Raw genomic sequence first — 21,390 nt, forward strand, 5'->3', positions numbered from 1 at the left:
GTTTCTTTACAGAACGAAGAACTGGCGGTTCTGGCGTTGGCTGCCGCTCAAGAAGATGAAGAAGTGTGAAGGGCGTTCTCCTTCCGCAATCGATGAAGAGAGGGTCTTTTCCCCCTTTGAGCGGGAGAGGAACTCTCTTCCATCGATCGCGGAAGGGGTTCTTTCTTCACGGGATCACTTTCGGAAATAGCAGGTGTCGACAGCATTCTCTGTTTCGCGTTGAAAAGAGAGGAGGCATTTTGCCATTCGGACGTGTTCCGAAAAGTGAAATGTCTCCATGCTGACGACATCATCTTTGCCACACTGGGAGGGATCGAAACATTCCTCCCTTTTCCAACGAGTGTGATCCTCTCGTTCGGTGTGGGCAAGGATGCAAAGGAGAAAGCGTTGCTTCGCAAGAGATGTGAACGACTTTTTCCTTTGCTATTTCTGAAGTTACATTTAAATTTAAGGTTTAAGTTTAAATTTACTAATGTAAGATAAGAAGGCCAGGGGTTTTTTATTTTTTATTTATTTTTTCCTCTTGACGTACTAATATTGAAACTGAAACCTTAAATTTAATTTACTAACCTAGATGTAAGGCGGCAAGAGGTGTTTTATTTATTTTTTCCTCTTGTCGTACTTACGTTAGTTTAATAATTCACATCCACGCAAAGAAACAACATCCGTCACGCTAAAACACAGTTCAAACAACCACACGTTCGTCGCACCCAATCACCAACGATTCCATTCACGTGCACTATAAAGAACACGTTTCACAACACAAACATGCTTCCCAAAATCCAACCTCTGGGTCCACGTCCCGGGAAGCGATAACATCGGTCGCAATGGTCGATGGCCAAAGAGGCTCTGGTAACAATTTACTTTTGATATTAAAATCTGAATTTGAATTCTTGTAATTAATCATTTACTTGTATCCAAATGATTTTACTGAATATATATATAGTGTAACATGGCCACCTTCCTATAATGACCAATTTTAACAGGTATAAAATGTACTCAACAGATTTTTAGGGATACTTTTTCTCTGTATAGTGACCACTGTTAGATCCGATTAATTAGCGTTTACTTAACTAAACACGCATATTTAATATAACTATCGTCCTATGACGCCAGGTGGGTGACCACTTTTAAAATGGCGTCAGATAAACGAAATATTACGAAATTGCGTCGACAAGAAAAAAATTCTACCCGCAGGTCAACATCTGTTTCCCACATATTGTAGTACTTTCCATTAGCAGAAATTGCTATTTGCACCATAGAACACCATTTCTAAACTTTTATTACAACAGCTACCGTGAAAAACTAAATTCAACCCACATTTCACTAAGAACATTAAATACCGTAAATGTTCTAAAAATTGAAACATGAGAAATAATTTCCTTGTCTACAAAGTATTAATTAATCATACTATTTATCTTGATCCTAAGGGTGGTCGCCTTAAGCAGGTTGTACTGTATTTCTATTTTCATATAAAATTTCAAATTATATATCTGCAAAGACTTCAACTAAATATGAGTTTATTAAACGTTTACTAAATACCTCGTTATAAATATGCTTTTTCCAAAATCGTAAAAAGAAACTCGTTAAAATTTTATTTAAAAAATTTGTTTATTTTTTACTTATAATTTATTTATTTAAAGTAATAAATTTTGTCTTCATTAACATTAAGATAATTAAAGGGGCGGGAGTCCCAGATTAATTAACTATATACAGGGTTCCTACTCAAATTTCTGTTTTAATCCACAACCCTAATTCTATGTGGCTTTGAAAAAAAAATAATAAAAATAAAAAGCCATTATTTATTATTAATTAACAAATCCAGTATAATTCACGTACATAAGTAGGCCTATATATTTATATATAAATTTTTATCTCTTAATTAAGAAATTTCCCGAACTTTATAAAATTTTAATAAACTGGAGAAAAATCAGAAATTGTTTCGTTAAGCAATCAAAATTATTATTTTTATTTTTTATTTTTATTTATTTATTTATTTTAAGCATAATAGTTTCATCCATGATGCGGGGAATACAAACATACAAATAATCATTACAAAACACAGTAAAAACTACAATAATACTGTAATTAATGAATTATTACAAGGGGAAAAACAGAATATACACATAAATATAATACAAATTTTACAAAAATAAGTAATAATATTTTAAATAAAATAACAACATAATCAAAATTGTAGGGAAAATTATCCAAAAAAAAATAAGAAACAAATTGTATAAAAAATAACTACACCCACCTAAAAACAGAAGAAAAATTAATTATCACGTCGAAACAGCGGATAGTCTCCCAATATTTATTAGGCTCAAACATACATTTAAAGGGAAAAAAATAAAGCCAAATCAAATGATCCGAAATGCAAAACAAATCAAAATATGCGCCAATTTACTCGAATGACAACTGAAACAAAATAAATCAACATAAAATTACCTTAAAAATAGTTTAACTACAGTTAATAGAGAGGTTGCGGCCGACGTTTTCGACGCGAAAACGTGTACGTCGGCCGTTCAGCGCCGCTTTCCTAAAGGCCTAAAAGTTTAGAAATGTTTTTCATCCGATTCCATTGTTCTAAAAATCCAATTCAAACACTTATTTAAAACTACAAGAAAAAAAAAAAGGTAATAACGAACACTTAATAATCAAAATAACTAAAATAATTTTAATTTAATAAATGGTATTTTATAACAGTTCATTAACATCTGCATAATTAATACAGCCGTGACAATATTGAATTATAATTAAGCGGTTGCAAAACAAGAGATTTTTGGAAAATTATAAATCAAGCGGACTGGAGAGAGTTTAGATTTCTACTGACAAATGGATAAGTTCTTTAAAATTGAATTTTAATAGTTTTGCCGACTATGGATTATGATAATTCTTCTTTTCTTTTGGATGATCCTTTCTCATTTGATGAACTAAAAACAGCTATTCAAAGATTAATGTATATATATGTGTACCATATATTTAAAAGTAAAATTAATTATAAAGTCATAATTATTGGATGTATACTGTTTCACAGAATATAGAAAATTTTTCAAAATGACGAGATTTAGTGTTATGGCTATAAAAGAAATTATAGAAGTGAAAAGGACTTTTTCTACCTTTTCTTTGCCAAAAGAGCAAACGAGAAGTGTTTGGCTCCGAAAAATTCCCACAGATTTAACAGCATTAAAAATATGCTGTAAATATGTATAAAACGTTTTCATGAGTCAAACATTACTAGAACTGACAAATGCCTGGTAAATGGTCGACTAAAAGAATTTCCCAGAAAAATTTCAAAATTATATGGAAGAGCCATTTCAACTATTTTTCCGAATTTACTGAAATATTTAAGTAGTACGACGAATACATGTTAGACTAGCAGACGTAGAAGAGAGAAATCTTCATGAAGTAATAAAACAAAATTATTTGGAATGTAAAAAATACAAAGAAGATGGGACAATTACAAATTTCCAAGACATTGTATCACATTACAAAATAAGGATCCGGGAAAAAGCAATTGGACATTATTACAAAATGAACAAAAGTTAGTATTGTGTTATATCAAACATTTGTGTTGATTCGCCATATGTTTTAGCCATTCTTATTATTGATAATAGCTTAAAATGAAGGCCTGATGGCCGAGCGGTAAGGTGGTAGCCCCCATCGCTGGGGACCCGGGATCGAAACCAGACGGGTGGAAAAATCCCCAGGAATTTTTCTGACGTTGGTCAGACGACCGAATGTGTTTTTTTTCTTTTTAAATGTTAACAATTATAAATTAAATTTTTGAGAAATTCAATATTGTCACTCGGCCATCCGGTCATCACCATATTAGCGTATTTATTTTTAATTTTTTTATTTATTTTCTTAAAGACTTTAAATTTATATTATTTTATTTTTATTTACAAAACATTATTGAGAAATAATTTAGGCGTGTTTATAAGATACCTTTATATAAAGTATTTATTTATTTCATAAATTAATATATTATTGAGAGGTTGGCAACACTGACGTTTGGCAGTTGTAGAGAAGTACAGCATGGAAGATGATGATCCTGTTGTCGAAGAAGTGAGTTTCAAATTATTTTGATTACGTGACGTAAATTTAATGAATTTTATATTGTTTCATTCATTTATATATGTGGTTTACCGTAAATTCAATTACGTAAGAGTCACATTTCGTTGCTTCGTTATTATATATTCTAAAAAAATATTTATCATCAGAACTAATTGTAGGATCTTTCTTAAAAAAACTGTTCATATTTGTTTACATCATCAATTGGAATTATTGGTAATTTCCTATTTTACTTTCGTAAAATTGAATGTTTAAAATTATGTTTGTTATTTTTAATATCAGTAATTGTTTTATACATAACTTGTTTACATTACAAATATATTGTATTATCACAGATAAAAGTGCAGCTCTGAATGAGGTGGTTGGATCTTATCGGAACTGTAGACTGTGTCCATAGGAGTACAAAAAGTCAAAGGAACTGATGGGCTACTGCAAGATATAACCCCAAAATCAGCCTATCTGGAATTTCGAGACATGCATGGGATAAAAATTTAAAGTGGAAAAATCTAGAACTATTTCTCCACTTTATTACAGACTGCTAAAAGAACATTTGAAAAGAAAATTGTAAAACATGAGAAATGTCGACTACTACTGAGGCTTGATTTTAGTCGTGCTGTGCGCTCTGTTAAAGCCTGTGGCTTGTTTAATGAACAGATTGGTTCAGAGACTATATCTCACAAAAGATCATGTATAGACCATTGGTTTCTTTGACTGTTTGTACTCCTTTGGGCATAGCCTATAGCCTGATAAGGTCTAACTCAGGCATGACCAACATAGGGCCTGCGGGCTGGATCCGGCCCGTGTATTGAATTTATGTGGCCTGCGATCAATCTTTCAATATTAGCTACTCAAGTCCGAATAGCTCAATGAAAAATCTGATGCCTAAAAAATAAAAAAGGTCAAGAACTCACTATGCGTTTAGAGGTAACCCTCCATTACAAATATTGTAAGTACAGCATAGAATGTTGATAAAGCATGATAATGTGAAAAATGTATCTGTAATCTCTATCTACAATTCAGTCTCTACGGGATGACACCACAATGAGATCTCGCACCACCTCAAAATCTTCTTAGGACGGCCTCTGGTTCGGCCCGTGGAAAAAGTTTTCTTTCCAATTCGGCCCGGAGGCAAAAACTGTTGGCCACCCCTGGTCTAACTGATGGTCAACACAGCATTTGTACCAAAAAATTTACAAGTAACCACTCTTAATTTGGAAACTGTTTGTCATTATTGTTTCTTATTTCCTGCCCATGTAAAACAATTCTAAATTCGTTACATTTTTTGAATTAAACATATTGTTTTGTTTGGATAAAAGTTTAATTTTATAAATATAAAATAGGAAATTACTGGAAATGTTTTATGGGTAAAATAAAATGATGGGAACTTTCTAATATTAATACATCTAACATCAAACATGATGTTAGTATTGTTTTATTAGCTAACCACAATCATTATCATTACAGAAATGATTAAAAGACAACAAATTACTAGTTAATTTTAACAAAACTTCTAGCTCAATAACCAATGAAACCAGCAAAACAAACATTTCGTCCATTTTTAAAAGGACATCATCAGGTTGGTTGTTCTGATATGGAACTGCTTGATTTTCAAACAAATGATGAATTCTAAGTACATTGCCACTGCTGATAGGTGGAAATATTACACAGTGGGTGATCAGTTAACGAACATAATCCATTTCAAGACTTTTTTCATGAATTGATTATCAATTTACCATAGGTTTTTATGAGAATTTGATTAATTCATTTTGGAGACCACAAAATATATACTTTCTTACTACGTTTATTTCTATGTAATAATAAAAATACATATATTCACAGTCTTGCATTTTTATTAGTCATGTTTTTTCCGTTTGTTGGGGATTAAAGAATCTGTCTAATGTCGATTGCTTTTCTCTCTTCTTCAAGATTTTTCAGAAGTAATTAATAGCATTGTAATTGTAGAAATTTCCAAGCCTGAATCACAACCTCACCCTGGTTTGGATGCGATTCTAAGACTGTTGTTCTGACATCCTCCCACTTCTTCAAAAGATTATACTTTTTAAATAGCAGTTATCGGCATTAATCTTCTTTTTTAGAAGAAAACATCTTGGAGAGTTTATTGGTGTTCTTCATTCAAGAGTTCTTGTTCTTCTGTCGTCAGATCCGTTTTAGGTTCCATTATGAGTTCTTCAATGTTCTTTATTTCTCAGATGTAATTTAACAAAAATTACATCTGAGAAATAAAGAACACTCCTTGTTACTCCTTTAGCTGCTTGAGTCTTCTTGATTATACTGTATCTTTCTTAGATAAGATTTAACTGCGGCCTACTGTACCAAAAAATTTGTACAATGATTTAAAATATATTATTTTATAAAAATGCATTGTAAGTCATATGTAATGTATGCATATTAAGAATTTTGATACTTTCATAATTGAAAATAGATTTTAAAAATATTACAAAAAGGGTTTAATTTTTATATAAATTTCTAACATTCCATTGTTACCTATTCCATCAGTATTAACAGGTATCAAAGAAGCTTTCAACCAAAAACTGATTTGTCTTTTTCAATTGTTTTGTTACCAAAATTTACTATGTATCCATCTAACATAAAACTTTCAATCGCTGCAAGATTATATATGCAATGTAGAATTCATGATCTGTTTGAAAATCAAGCAGTTATATATATTAGAACAACCAGCCTGATGATGATCTTTTAAAGATGGAAGAAAATGTTTGCTTTTCAAGTAAGTGTTTGTTTTACTGGTTTTAATGGCTATTGAGCTAAGAGTTTTGTTAAAATTGATTAAAATTTTTGAGATGCTCTTCATTCAATTTTTATTAAAGTAAACATTTTTAAAAAAAATTGAGAGTAAAATATTTATTGCTAGATCCAAAAGTGAAGTAGTTTTGATCTAAAAATTATGTTTATGATTATTATAAATAACTTGGCTGGCAGGACAGTTGAGATAGTAAAGGCGTTAGTCTGCGATCCAGAGTGACCCATGTTTTGATTCATAGGTCAGATCCTCAAATTTTTATGACTGGTTTTATCCAGAACCAATTCTGACACTTATAATTTGTAAATACTTTGGGTCAGACCATCATTCCTCAAATCAATGCGGAGTCTTACATTGAGGTTATTCATATTAGGCTTATTTGTTTTGTTGAATGCCACACAATAATAGTAACTACAATGGTCAATATAATGCAGTGGTTCTCAAACTTTTTAAAAAGATGCCCTTTTTATTATTATTTATTTATTATTATTTTTTTTTTGTCAAAATNACGGGAGAGTTATTATTATTATTATTATTATTATTATCAATATTAAACAGACATCAACACCTGTGAGAAAAATTTATTTTACATTTAATTTCTTAGAATACATAAAAATGCGTGGCTTGTAATAAAGAATAAACAAACATCATCTTATTCCCTTAGTGCTGCGGCAGAGAATGAAATACAACACAGCAACTGTGATAAAAATATATAAATAAAACTTGACAATTAATAGAATATGTAAAAGTTCACGTTACACCTTTTACCTTGTGACGGCACACTGGTTGCAGAACACTGATTTAGAGATAAGATCATCTATAAATAGATTTATCTCTGTGGATTACATTTCTGATTAATTATATTTCTTTTGTAAAAAGAGCTTGAAAAAGTGTAATATTACATAATTTGATTTAATTTGCAATTTCCAGGTTTTGACACATTTCTATTGATATTAATTGTTTTATATTTTCAATTTTTATTATATAAAAATTATTTTCACATAAATCTTTTTAAATTTTTAATTTATAATAATTATTATTATTTATAGTTTAATTTAGAAGAATTTTTTGAATGTTGGGAAAAATGTGTTCCTGAGGGTATGATTACTTCTTTGTCACAATTAGATGTAAGTTTTTATACACTTAATCTGATTATTTTGTATTTTAAATTTATAAATTAAAATTATAAAGCAACATACTTTTTCAATTTTATATTGTTTGAAATTTTAACAAAAGTGTAATTTTTTCAAATTTCATTTGAACCAAAATTCTTCATAAAAAGTTTTTAGCAAATAAGTTCTTCATAAATAAATAAAGCAAATAAATTTAAGAATTAACAATAAATATTGTATTCTATTGTTGGAATACTAATTTAATGAATCATACTTATTATAGTAAATTATTTTTGAATGCTAGAGATTAATATAAATAAATACACATGAAACTTTATAATTGATAGTTTAAAAAATAAATTTCAAATCCATTTTTTATTAAAAGTTTTTGAAAGGCTATTCCATCTTTAAATGAATATAATATACATAGCTACAGTTAAAAATACAAGAAATGATGGATAAAATAATAATAAGCAGAATGAGCATTGTATATAATTCATTAAATATCAATTAACCAGTTATGCATTCAGAAATTACTGCATTTGAAGTCAATTTACTTAAAATCTAGCATAATTTTACATATATGACCCAGATGCTACAATTGACAGATGACAGTAATTTCCAGTTACATGGAAAGTATGGTCTGTGTGTATTATACTCTAGTATTTGTAATGCTACATATTATGGTTTTGACTATGTTTCAGTAATCAAGTTTCTGCTGTATTATGTTCATATAATTATTCTGTATAAATATATTTAATTTAGTTTTGAATAATTTTTCAATTTCAGAATTATTTATTTATTAATTTCAAAATTACTTGTACAATGTTTATGTACAATTTTGTTAGACTAGATACATAGTTAAAAAAGATAATAGGAAAAGTAAAATCAAATATAATTATTATTATAAATGTAATTTATATAAAATATTTTAATCAATATAATTATTAAACAATAAATATTTAGTTTAGTTTTTAAATTTTTACTATGTCTTATGTGTTACTGCACTTATGATAGATTTAATGTATGATATAATAATAAAAATAGAATAAATTTATAATCTATTTTGTTAACTATTATGTTTTTCATATGATAAATGTTAATTCAACCTTACATATTTGAGTAGGGTCTTGCACTGGCAGATTATACATCAAAACCAAATGTCATATATTTTTATCCTGTTTCTGATCTGCCAGACAGTGTGAATGAAAGGTAATAAAAAGTGTTGAATTTTGAATAGGAATTGTTATGAAATTATTAAATTTTATTTTTTATGTATTTCAGATTTTACCAGCTTTTTAAGACACGAAGTAAATGGACATATGATAATATTTATCCATATATCAAGTAAAATTGTTATTTAAAATTTAATTTAAACAAATATAATAAACCAGTTACATTATATATTTTATAAAATTCTTATATTTTAATAAATAAATTAATTATTTCAGGGATTTAACTACTTCAAATCAAGATGTAAATGTTTTGTTAACAAAGTATACCAGGGCTTCAACTGAAAAAGGTGTCAAATATTATAGTTCAAAACAGTCATCTATTTGAATTTTGTAATTAAATTTATTTGTAAAAGGAAACATTGTTGTTTGCTTTTGTATATTTATATTTTTGTTTTTAATTTTTTAAAAACAATTTGTGTGTAAATTGAAATAAAATAATGTAATACAATTTTAGTTTAAATTTTAGTTTAATAATTAATTAATCTGTTGTAAAATTATGAACTATATATTGATGATACTCAGAAAATCTATATTGAATTAATATTGGATCATAAATTGTATTTTATCTAAAAAATGAATTCAAATTTGATAAAGACATTCATTCTAATTACAAGGAAATTCCAGATAACCATTTTCCTTATAAATAATCTTCTATGGAATCTGACAATTAGACCTTTCTTTCAGAATATATTTGATAATTATTAAGAAATACTTTTGCATGAATCATTATTCTTCTATCATTCATTTTTCTGATAAATGCTGATTCTAATCTGTAATATGTTTTCAATTGAAATATAATTCATGGATATTATTTATTTTAATTATTTTCAATAGAATTTTAATAATATATTTATAATTTCTCACATCTAGTTTATTTATTTACTTTATTGTGAAACTTAAATAAATTTATAAAATCAAACGATAAGCAAAATGTTTACTAAAGAATATATAGTATCTAAAATAGTAAATCTCTGTGTTTAAATTAAATATCTATTCAATGTCTGGCATTAAGTAGTTATTTGAATCCAAGACAATAATAATTATATGAAAAATATTTCTAAATGTATAGCTAACTGTCTCAATTTTAATAAGATGACATAAATAGGTAAGCTAAATAAATTAGAGATTTTTGTTATATAATTTTCCAAAAAATAATTTAATTATGTTTAATTTAAAATTGTATGAAGACTTTTGTTATATTAAAATAAATTTTGGGCAATTTAACTAATGTAAATGATGATGATGATGATTCATTTCAAGAATTTAAAATATAGGGAAACTATTGTACCTTGAGCATAGTGTACTTTAGAAAATTTTTGTGATTAATACTAATTGTAGCATATATTGAAATAGTCAAAACATCTGGTGATGTTACAGGTGGTTGTGTAATCAAAGGTAGGTGACAAATTTAGTAGATGCCCCCAGAAAACACATAGTCAAAAGTTTTTAACTGTTAGTAACATCTGATGCCCATAATTAATTTTCTTGAGAACATCATCATCATCGGAGAGAAAAATTTGGTGGTATTAGTTCATGGATTAGATAAGGTTAAGATGTAATGCTATTCTCAAGCTTCAACATTAGAGGCAACAGATTTTTCTTAATTATATCTTTTCTCAGGATCATTTACATAAAAATTCTAATGACCATACAAGATTTTTCTTCTCAAGTATCTTGAAATGTAGCGGTATCCTGTACTTGACACATTGTATTTGCTGTCTTAAAATATTAAGTTCCTTATTTTCAGATGAAATTTCAAGCAGTAAATCTAGAAACCAATAAAAGATATGAAAGTCTTGAAAAAGGTCACTGAACCCATCATAGGCCCTCCAATGTACAGTACATGAAATACTGTCTTTACGATGCTACTGCAAATGATAAAAAGTATCAGACAAATGGAATTTTGTTTGGAATTGATGCATTGATATTTTTTATTGTATTAATGAAGTGTTTCAAGGTACTGTACCTGAGGATATGATATATTCTGAGATACATGACCATGTAGTTAGAAACATTTTTTAAAATAAAAACAAAAAATGTATTTTTCCCCACATGTAGATTCAAGAGTAGTAAATTATTATGTGCTTGATATGGAAAGATGGGAGTTCTCTCATTTTAGCAAAAACAATGATAGAAAAGTATTGTTAGTGGTTTGTCAAACAAGAAGAGAATGAAAGTGTTCCAAGCTCAGCAGTTTCTACACTTAATTCAGAATGCAATATGACTAAATGTTTGAGACAATTATTTATATATGAATACAGTAAACCTCACTAACTCAGACATATTTTTTGAAAATTTTTACTAATTAAAATTTCTTGACAAAAAAAATTAACGAGTGTTTTCGATATCCAGAAGTCTTTGTTATACCATGCATTATATTACTGTAGTTGATAAGTTACTAGACTAGGTTTCTGTATACTGTAGTCAAGAGATTCCTTGAGCTCATTTCCTATAATACATTCAGCAGCTATAAGCTAACTAAAGCTCGGTAAAATTTCTGTCTAGAGTTGGTTATAATAAATTACTGTATTGTGTATCTTTCACATTTTCCACCAGACAAAACACCTTGCTAACTTGGACCTTTATCCTTATTAGTTCTAGTTAGTGAGTATTTAATTTACTGAACATTAAATGATTTTTTTTGAATGACTAAAAATCGTGTTACTTTAGAAATAATGTATTAAAATAGTCATGTACAGTACAGGGCCCAAGTGTTTTTGGCGCCCTCCTCTTTTACTACTATTGATAGATGACTTGTGTATTGAATAACCTACATATCTACATGCGACAGTTCTTGATATATACATAATATATCTAATTAAAATAATTGATAAATATTTTCTTTTAACTGATGTTTTCTGCGGAATCCCTAACTTTTGTGCCCTAAGCGACTGCCTAGTGCGCCTATAGCTCGGGCCCGCTCTTTTTTATAAAAGCATTTTAACGGGCCAATTTTCCATGCAAATATCTTGGATATTTAAGCCGTTTTGGCTAAATATCATTATAAAACTAAAAAATAGAAAAATTCTGAAGAGTAATTAGAATAATTATTCAATCAATTTAATACCGTATTCGTAATAAAATAGTGTTTTACGAAGTTGAAGACGTCGACCTAAATGACAAAACATTTTTAGTGTACAGTTACGAAATTTTTAAAAATTTCTATATTCTTGAATGTAATCCAATAATAACAAAGACAGCAACTCCGTGAACTTTCTAAAACAAAATTATTCCGGTGACCTTTGTTTATTTTTATTTTTTTATTTGCATTTTATAATTAATAAATCAAAAACGGATCCGGGAACCAATTTTACGTGGACGACTTTTAATTCACGTAATACAATTACGCTCAACTTTTATCGCTTAAATAATTAAATCACGTAAATTTAAACAACATAAAAATATAACAAAATTAAAAAGTAATTAAATATTAAAAATATAAATATTATTTTAAAGAAATAACGAAGCTCCTGTTAACTAATAAAAACACTTTACGGAAGGTGATTGCCCCTATCGCTCCCCTTCTAGATCCGTCTGTGTGATACTTTAACAAACTTAATTGCTATTGTGATAAAAATCTATCTACATTCAAGTTTTACGACAAGTTTTATTATATTATTTTGCGTAAAATACGCTCAATTTGGTCAAGAAACGGATTTTAAACATTCTGCATACCTTTACAGATATTTCATTGATTGTTTACCTTTAATATTACGATCTTCGCTCAATTAACAGAGAATAATTAATTTATAAAATAGTTGTAAAAATATTCTTATACTTTCCTACAGTTTTCTTAAAAGCATATAACAGACCTATATTTTTCTTATGTACTTTGTTACAATAAAATTAATATTCTTTTCATTTTTTGATAGTACACAATTATATTTAAAATTTGTATGGCTGTAAAATATAGGAGGCATTCTTAATTGCATCCTATTTCTTACAAATTATTCAACCAAATTCATTACAGAAAAAATTTGTTCAACATTAGCATTACTGAGAGGAGGAGTTAAAATTCTAAGAGGAAATCTAGCCAAAAATATTTGTTGGTTATCTGCATCACTGGAATATTTTGTTTAAAATACATTTATCATTTGCATTCTAAGGTACAGTACACTCTTCCATTGGCATTCTAATTATGAATATTTTGATCACTAATATCAAATTATCAATCAAATTTAAGGACAATTCTTTAAATTTAGGCCTGAAATGGTCCTTTTCAGTTGATGGACAAGTCTCGTCAAGCCAATTTTCCTCTAAAAATCAAAGGACAAATCTGACTCATTCACAATTTTACATGTTATTCTGTATAACTGCATGGCTTAGACTCATTTGGCCAATTGCAGAGACGGGGTTTACGTTAAACAATGTTTAACAAGTTTAACGGCATCTAGACATTGGCTGGCTGAACTGCAGTTTAAAATGCATTGCAAAGATGACTGTCGTCTATTTCTGAACACCGTCTAAACCAGGAGTTGCCAAACATTTTTGATTGTCAACCCCCCACAGCTTTTTGAAACCTCACATCAACCCCCACCAAAAAGTTTGTGTTATAAGCAAAGAAAAAGCTCTTAGTATTTTAATATATATCTTTTAATTTACATTTATACATTTTTTCATTTATTGTACAGTACATATGTTAATAATAATTTTTGTAAATGACAATCAATGAGACAGATAAGCTTGATAATTCTTAGCAAGATTCGGTTTAAAATTTGTAAGTTTTCGTGTTTTCATTGACCCCACCAATAATGTTATATCAACCACTTTGGCAATCCCTGGTCTAAAAGAACCTTGGCAAAACATTGGCTCTTACTTTCTTTGCTGTTACTCCCCTCTTTTATAAGTCATTCAGCCAATCAGGTTTTTCATTTAGGACATCAGAAAAAACTCCGATAAGGTCACAAGCTATATTCTGAAAGCTTCCAGAACATAAATCTTAAGGCCATCAACAATTGTTGTTCGGCAGTTAATTAATCACAATCCTTTTCCATTTTGATGTTTAATTTCATCAACAATAAACGATTTAAAATAGGAACAAATCCAGATTTAGAAAATTTATACCGAATTTGAAATACGTCTTCGGAATAGATTTTTAAGGAATTATTCTGACATTGTATTACTCTCTCCCTTTATAATTGTCATATAATGAATAATTTTAAATATCTTGTTATTATTATTATTATTACATTTTTTTTTTTATGTCTATAAAAAGATTTCAGTAATTGTTAAAATTGTCTCGTTTGTTTAATAGAATTTTCTGACTGGGAATTAACAATAATGACCCCAAAATGCATTAACATTTTATAACTGACATGATGCTTGAATTGAAAATAAATACATCTGATTTAAATTAATTGTAGTTTTAAGTCTTCATCCATTTGAATATTGGAATTGGAACATTTAAAACAAATTTAAAGTATTTAATTATATTATTCTTAATCCAAGCAATTAATTAATGAATAATTTTGTCAATTCGTACCATTTACATTTGTCAAAGGAACAATATCCATTTTTATCTAAACTTTCCCATGAACAAAACTTCTACTCAAATTAAAATGCCATCTAAATCTGCTTTGAGTGAGTCTATAAAAAAGGTCAAATTACCAGTTTCTAAATGTTGTCTAAACTGTTGCAAGTGAGAATTGCTGCTTCTGCAATGTAATTTTTCTGAACCATGGTCTACACGATTTCTGAACTGTCACCGATGTCTAAACATTGTCTCTGCAATCAGCCCATTTATAGTCAAAGTAGGAAGTACATTTAATGAAAAAAAAAACTATCGTTTCCACAATTAAGTGGTATGCATTGTTCAATATTTTAATTTTTGTAAAGTAACTGTGCACAGAAAGTTAGTTGGCAAAACTTTAGATTTAATAAATGATAATTTTGAGTTGGAAATAGATAGATCTGATTCTGAAACTGAAGAAAATGAATCCAATTCAGCTTCCACCAGTGTAAACCGTGTATTAGTATGAAATCTGTTCCATGTCTTGAAAAATGCCTTGAAATCTTTCTCACAAGATCAAATTATTAATGATACAACGAATAGTATATTTGGCCTGAGGCCGAATACCGAATGTTCAGCCAAACTATTTGCTTGATTAATGCTCGTACGAAAATTGGCGCGCAAACCACATTATGGCAAGGATCGCGCACCCTGCTCTCTATTGGCTCGCTGTCACTACACTTCACCAATCGCATTAATTCTTGACAGTTGTAGTGGACAGACATGAGTGTCATGGCAGTATGTGATAAGTGATGATATCAAAAGTGGATAACAATGAAATGATCTATATGTATAAATAACGGAAAAAGAACAGAGAAGGACCACGAAGTGAAAATGTGAAAATAAATATGAAATTGAGTTGATAACATAATCGAACAAGTCAAGGCAGCTTATTGGTGTGGAATTCGCAGCTGTCAATGCTAAATAATTGTTTTCATAGACTTCGGAAAGCGAAATGCTTGTAATGAAAGTCACTTAGCGTGCATGGGCGAAAGCCTTGGGCCGTTCAGGCTACCAAGCTGTCTGGAATCTGAAATCATAACTGTGACTTATACCGACATCCTGTCTGTCTCTTTTCTGTCCCAAATTGTAAAATGGGAAATCTACGACAGAAAAGTGACGAATTGAAAGTATCGTGCGTGCACATTATGATGTAGGCATAGGCATGCGTTCTTTTATATACAAGTATATAGATGACTAAACTTCATAATAAGTAGGTAGTTTTTATTTGATTTGTTACCTTTTTTTGATCTCTTAAAAAAATAACTTAGTTATATTACTTTTCCTTTGATCTTTTACATAAATAAGCAAACAATTGCACTTTCTCAAACTTGAAATGTATGTTCAGCATTAATAAAAGTTACCAAAATGATTAATTTACTGTGTTTTTGTTCTTTCTTACTCCTGCTTTTAGGTATTCAGTATTCAGTCGAATAGCAAAACATAGGCCGAATACCAAATAGTAACTGAATATTCGTTGCGTCATTACAAATTATGCTTTAAACAGTTCCTAAAGCTTGTGGCACCCTCAAAATAAATGTTAAATAAAATATTAATATAGTAGAGCATGAATTATCCGAAACAATTTGGGACTGGGGTTGTTCAGATAACTGATTTTTTCGGATAACCAGTCATTTACGAAAAAATTTATTAAACACAAAACTGTACTGTATATATTTTGTATCACACATCTTATAAATACATATCTATACTAATATTATAAAGAGGTAAAGTTTGTAAGTTTGGATGTAGGAGGTAATCTCCGAAACTACTCATCCAATTTCAAAAATTCTTTCGCCAATATTTAGAATGGAACTTCAGGGTGGACATGGGCTGTATATTATTCCATTAAACATTCATATAAATTAAAAGATATCATCTAGGGTTAAGGCTTTTATGTCCAACAGATGGCGTTAACTCCACGAGTACGACGACCTAAGTTTGCTTTTCTGTGAGGATGAACTAAAGCAGATCATCTTCTATCTATCTGTGTAAATAAAAATGTAATGTTTGTTTGTTCCTACCGATTCCTTTGAAATTTTGACACAACGTTGCATTCAAATACGCACGTGTTTTTATATAATATACTTGTCGAAATTTCCCCCACTGGAGGGAGATGGGCAGGATTAAGGCTTACCGTGAAGAACACTGCTTCTATTTATACTATTTTAGATGCAGTTTTTGCATTTCTGATTGCGTTTTAATACGTCAACAGAATTTAATGCGTTTTAGTGAGGGTACATCAACAGAATATACATTAAAAAGGGATTTTTCGATATTCCCCCTGCAGGTGAAGTGTTATACATTTATAATAGATACATTTTGAGCCACAACAACACGTGGTGGGGTCTGCTAGTCTTACAGAAAGTAGTACATTAAAATAGGCCTACAGTTTATGTTGGCAGGAGAGGGAGAATGCTGCAGTGCCAAAGCACTAGCAGAAATTTGAATTTGCCGACTGGAACGCTTATGGTTAACCCGACGTTTCGGTTGATCAGTATTCGGATAATCAATGCTCTACTGTATTAATACAGTAGAGCCTCAATTATCCGACCCCCGATTAACCGACACCTTGGTTAATCGATTGTCCTAGTCGGCAAATTTCAAATGTCCGCTAGTGATGTGGCGCTACAATATTTGGCTAGTCTTGGTTACTTTAATATTATTTTTACATGTTTTAGCTGGCAACACTCATTCGACCATGAAAGGGAGCCAGTATTTAAATGAAGCTTAATTTTCTAATTTTTAACGATACAATAGCGACGACTATTATTTTAAAAATTTTTGTTAGGCTTAACATGGATGAAAATTCAACGCAAAGTAGGTTAATAGCAATATACTAATTACATGGGATATAATAATATACTACACTAATAATGGATTTTTTTCATACTTTTTGGTTATCCCACTTTTCAATTATCCGACCAACCCCAGTCCCCAATTGAGTCGGATAATCGAGGCTCTACTGTATTACAATATTTATGCTATCATGCACAATTGTTCTTTAGGGCTTATCACACTGACACATTTTATTATAGGAGTTTATTAATCAATAATATATACTTTTAAATTACATTAACATAATAATCACCATTAATATAAGTCAAAATGCATTTTGGACCCTTTTTGGTCCCTCTTCCTTCAGATGATATTAGATGATTTAACCTTAAGTGTATTTTTCTTAAACTTAACGCAGGGTCCAGTTTTTTTATTTTTTAACATAGACAATACAAAACTAAATTCCCTTAACAAAATTTAAAATTTTTTATCCAATCTATTAACATCTTGTTAATTCTTATCGTTCAATTTCTTCTCATGATACTTCTTATATTACATAAAAGTATTTCATTAAAAAAATTATACAAAAATAAGTATTTAAAAAATTATAAAAATTTCAAACTACATTTACTTACAAAAATATATCATTATATAAATACAGTGGTACCTCAGGTTACGAACGTCCCAGCATACGAAATTTTCAGGATACGACATGAAATTTGAACATATTTTTGCTCCACGATACGAACAAAAACTCACCATACGACGTTACATTAGTTCGCATTTTTCATTTGTTTTTCTTACTACAGTTATTTTTTTTAATGTATTACTTGGCTTTAATTTGAGTATGTTTTTCGCGTTGGAATCAATTATTTGGTTTTACATGTAATCGTATGGGAAAAGATGATCCACCTTACGACATTTTCATGATACGATCTCAGTTTCGGAACGGATTAATTTCGTATCCTGAGGTACCACTGTAAATTCTAATAACATCCAGTATCATTTGTTAGTTACACAAACCTTCCTAAACTGTCCATCAGATATTTCCAGATAACTATTACTGCCCCCTCCTTATTTACATAAAGTAGCCATCCTCTATTGACATTTAAGCCTGTATTATCCATTTTGCTTCTTCCAATTTTATCATCTCCAAATGTTCATAAAACTTTCTTTTAATTGTATTTTTTTTAACTACTACTACTACTGTTTCCTTAATTGTTTCACATCTGGCACTATTACAATGTTGAACAACCACTAGTTATACAAGTTGTTTCAATCAAATTTATTTTATATGTTCTTCCAATCAAACTTTTACTTTTCTTTTTGTTTAATTTAAAAATTCTTTCATTTTTACTTCTACCATTTTCTCTCTGCTTATTTTTATTATTATTAATATAATAGCCATAATGTATGTGAGTGAATACTTTCTGCTGCCTTCATCCAATTGAGATGAAATTTTGCTTACATGCTTTTTATATTTTGATGGAAAATACAGAATACTTATATTTTCAAATTAAGTATTTTGTATTTTCTGTCAAATATACACTTTATATATATGTATAAATTAATTTTAAATATAAAAAGTTTTATCTCGTCCACATGATGAAGCTCAATTTTCAGGTCATTGACAGTATTTTGTTGCAATGATGTCAGTGACATCATTTATCTTAATGATAGCTGCATCATTTTGCTTCTACAACTAACTTTTTAAAAAAAAATTTTTTCTTACTGACCATGTTACATTCTACTTTTTCATAGAAAGTAGTCTGTCTTGCTTGATGGAGGATTTTCTCTGGTATATTATATTATTCAAGCAATTCTGTAATACACTCAAACCTCAGTTTTTGAACATAATTCATTTCTAAAAGTTGCTCTAAAACTGAAACAGATTTTCTCATAAAGCCCTGGTCACACTATGCGATTTCCAGCTGCGCAGGCGACTGCAACCGCGACGGCTGTTTCCATTAACTAGTAATCCTCCCGCGAAAACCAGCGCGACTGCAACCGCTACTAGAAACAAAAGGTTTGTTCTACTCGCAATGATTGCAAATGCACATCCAATCAACAAATGCCTTTGTGCCACGTCATACAGTGACAATATTGAAAATAGTTCATCATCATGGTGGATAGTTAGAGGATTAATACTTTTACAGAATCGAGATTGATCGAGCTTATTCAGGTTCACGAATACCTGGGAATTTTAATTCTTCGTTTTATTGAAGATTTTATCTTTTCGTGTATTTATGCCAGCTCTATCAAAATAATTGCCTTTTTTCTTTTATTCATTTTAGAAAAGGAACTGCTTGCTATTTTAATAAGAAAAGTAAATACTCTGAAGTAGAACGTAAAATATCAGCAAACTCACGAAAGTAGTCAAAAACAAGCTACTGTAATTTTATTGGTTTATTATAGGGTCACGTGCTTCCCAGTTGCAACATCAATGAACAATGTGTGACCACGAGAAGACGCGCGCGACTCGTGCTTGTTGCAGTTGCAGTCGCCTGTGCAGCTAGAAATCACATAGTGTGACCAGGGCTTAAGGAACAATATAAAATGGATAATCCATTCCTGACCCTCAAAATAAAGTCCTTTTTTTTATCTTTTTATAAAAATGCAATAAAAAAAAATGCCTACAAATGCAATGTAATATTATATTAATAAATATTAATATTACCGTATATAATATATTAATTTAGTAAATTTTTGTAATTTAATTTGATTTAAGCACCTGTAAACACGAATTCTTCGATGCCATTTATATTATGTGGATGGCACCACTAACTTCTGAGTCGATAGTCCTGTCGTCAATTGGTTGGCCATTGACTTTCTTTAACATAGGAAATGTAGGGAATTGACCATCTGTGGCTGGCTCTTGCCAAGTAGCTTGTTTGGCAACTAAGTTATTGTGCAGCAATGGTGAAATTACAAATTTGAAATTTTGTTCTTGAACCAATTTGTTCAAAAAGTGAGATGTTCAAAAACTAAGGTTTGACTAATGTTTTGGGGTAATCATTTATCAGGTCAAATAAAATGTTAGAAGCATTTTTTTAATCCCAGTTGATGTGATCTACAGGAGCAAGAACTGTGAATTTAGGGAACAATTTATATTTATTGATATTGGTACAAATATCAATATATCGAAGGAATCCCGATACATGCCAGCCAGGCAGAGGTCACTGGATGATTCACGATAGGCAATAGTCAAGTGGGCAACTGTCATCTGGGCAATGGAAACTTAAAAAATTTTTACACACTTAACAACATATGATTTTGCAGATGTTTATTTATTTATTTATTTATTTATTTTTTGTAAATTATTGTTAAAATATAAATATGGCTAAGACTTATGAGATATGAGATACTACCAACTTAGGAAAAGAAAATGTTTTGGAACAACATACTTTAGTATCGTTAATTATATGTATTATTGTAATGCATATAATTAACATTATTATTGTAATGCTTTGTATTGTTTTTGAAATACAGTAGAGCGTCGATTTTCCGAATCAATTGGGGACTAGGGTTGTTCGTATAACTGATATTTCGGATAACCGATTTATGTACGAAAAAATAGTTTAACGTATCCGATGTTGAAATTTTTCTCCGTTGCGTGTCGCTTCGCGTTGAATTTTCGTCGATGTTAAGCCTAACAAAGACTATTGTATCGTTAAAAATTATTTTTTTATTTTGTACAAACAAAATAAATATATTGAAAAATATAAAAACAATAAAAAATTATACTTCAGATGTTAATTTAGTATCAAAAACGTAAAATATTTGAGTAGCCCAAGACATAGCCAAAGATTGAAGCGCCACAGCACTGGCGAAAATTTAAATTTGCCGACTGGAATTCTTTCGGATGATTGACGTTTCGGATGATTGACTTTCGGAAAATCGACG

At 29.5% G+C, this 21,390-nt stretch overlaps 3 protein-coding genes across 3 annotated transcripts in view; all 3 read left to right on the top strand.

Annotated features, from left to right (window-relative positions):
* LOC111613354 (protein kinase C beta type-like) overlaps positions 1–69 on the top strand; it is a 6,821-nt gene extending 6,752 nt beyond the window's left edge. Inside the window, exon 6 of the mRNA XM_023354705.1 lies at positions 13–69. Within this exon, the coding sequence (XP_023210473.1) occupies positions 13–69 (57 nt within the window). The remainder of the gene's footprint in view (positions 1–12) is intronic.
* A 3,933-nt stretch (positions 70–4,002) lies between these two features.
* LOC111613239 (DNA-directed RNA polymerase III subunit RPC5-like) overlaps positions 4,003–21,390 on the top strand; it is a 67,219-nt gene continuing 49,831 nt past the window's right edge. Inside the window, exon 1 of the mRNA XM_023354590.1 lies at positions 4,003–4,068. Coding sequence (XP_023210358.1) covers positions 4,039–4,068 — 30 coding nt within the window. The 5' untranslated portion in view covers positions 4,003–4,038. The remainder of the gene's footprint in view (positions 4,069–21,390) is intronic.
* On the top strand, positions 7,862–9,618 carry LOC111613245 (sister chromatid cohesion protein DCC1-like). The gene is made up of 4 exons (XM_023354594.1): positions 7,862–7,980; positions 9,092–9,177; positions 9,250–9,312; positions 9,417–9,618. Exons 1-4 carry the CDS (start codon positions 7,954–7,956, stop codon positions 9,523–9,525), a joined length of 285 nt encoding a protein of 94 aa, XP_023210362.1. The 5' UTR covers positions 7,862–7,953; the 3' UTR covers positions 9,526–9,618.

The sequence above is a fragment of the Centruroides sculpturatus genome, unplaced genomic scaffold (assembly GCF_000671375.1).
Source record: "Centruroides sculpturatus isolate CEXI.00-Female unplaced genomic scaffold, Cexi_2.0 scaffold134, whole genome shotgun sequence".
Classification (NCBI taxonomy): Eukaryota; Metazoa; Arthropoda; class Arachnida; order Scorpiones; family Buthidae; genus Centruroides; species Centruroides sculpturatus.

Excerpts from the sequence above, each read along its gene's own strand:
- LOC111613245 (XM_023354594.1), top strand. The coding sequence starts at position 7,954 with ATGATTACTTCTTTGTCACAATTAGAT. Across the intron at positions 9,178-9,249 it reads CCAGACAGTGTGAATGAAAG|ATTTTACCAGCTTTTTAAGA; the intron begins GTAATAAAAAGT and ends TATGTATTTCAG. Across the intron at positions 9,313-9,416 it reads AATATTTATCCATATATCAA|GGATTTAACTACTTCAAATC; the intron begins GTAAAATTGTTA and ends TAATTATTTCAG.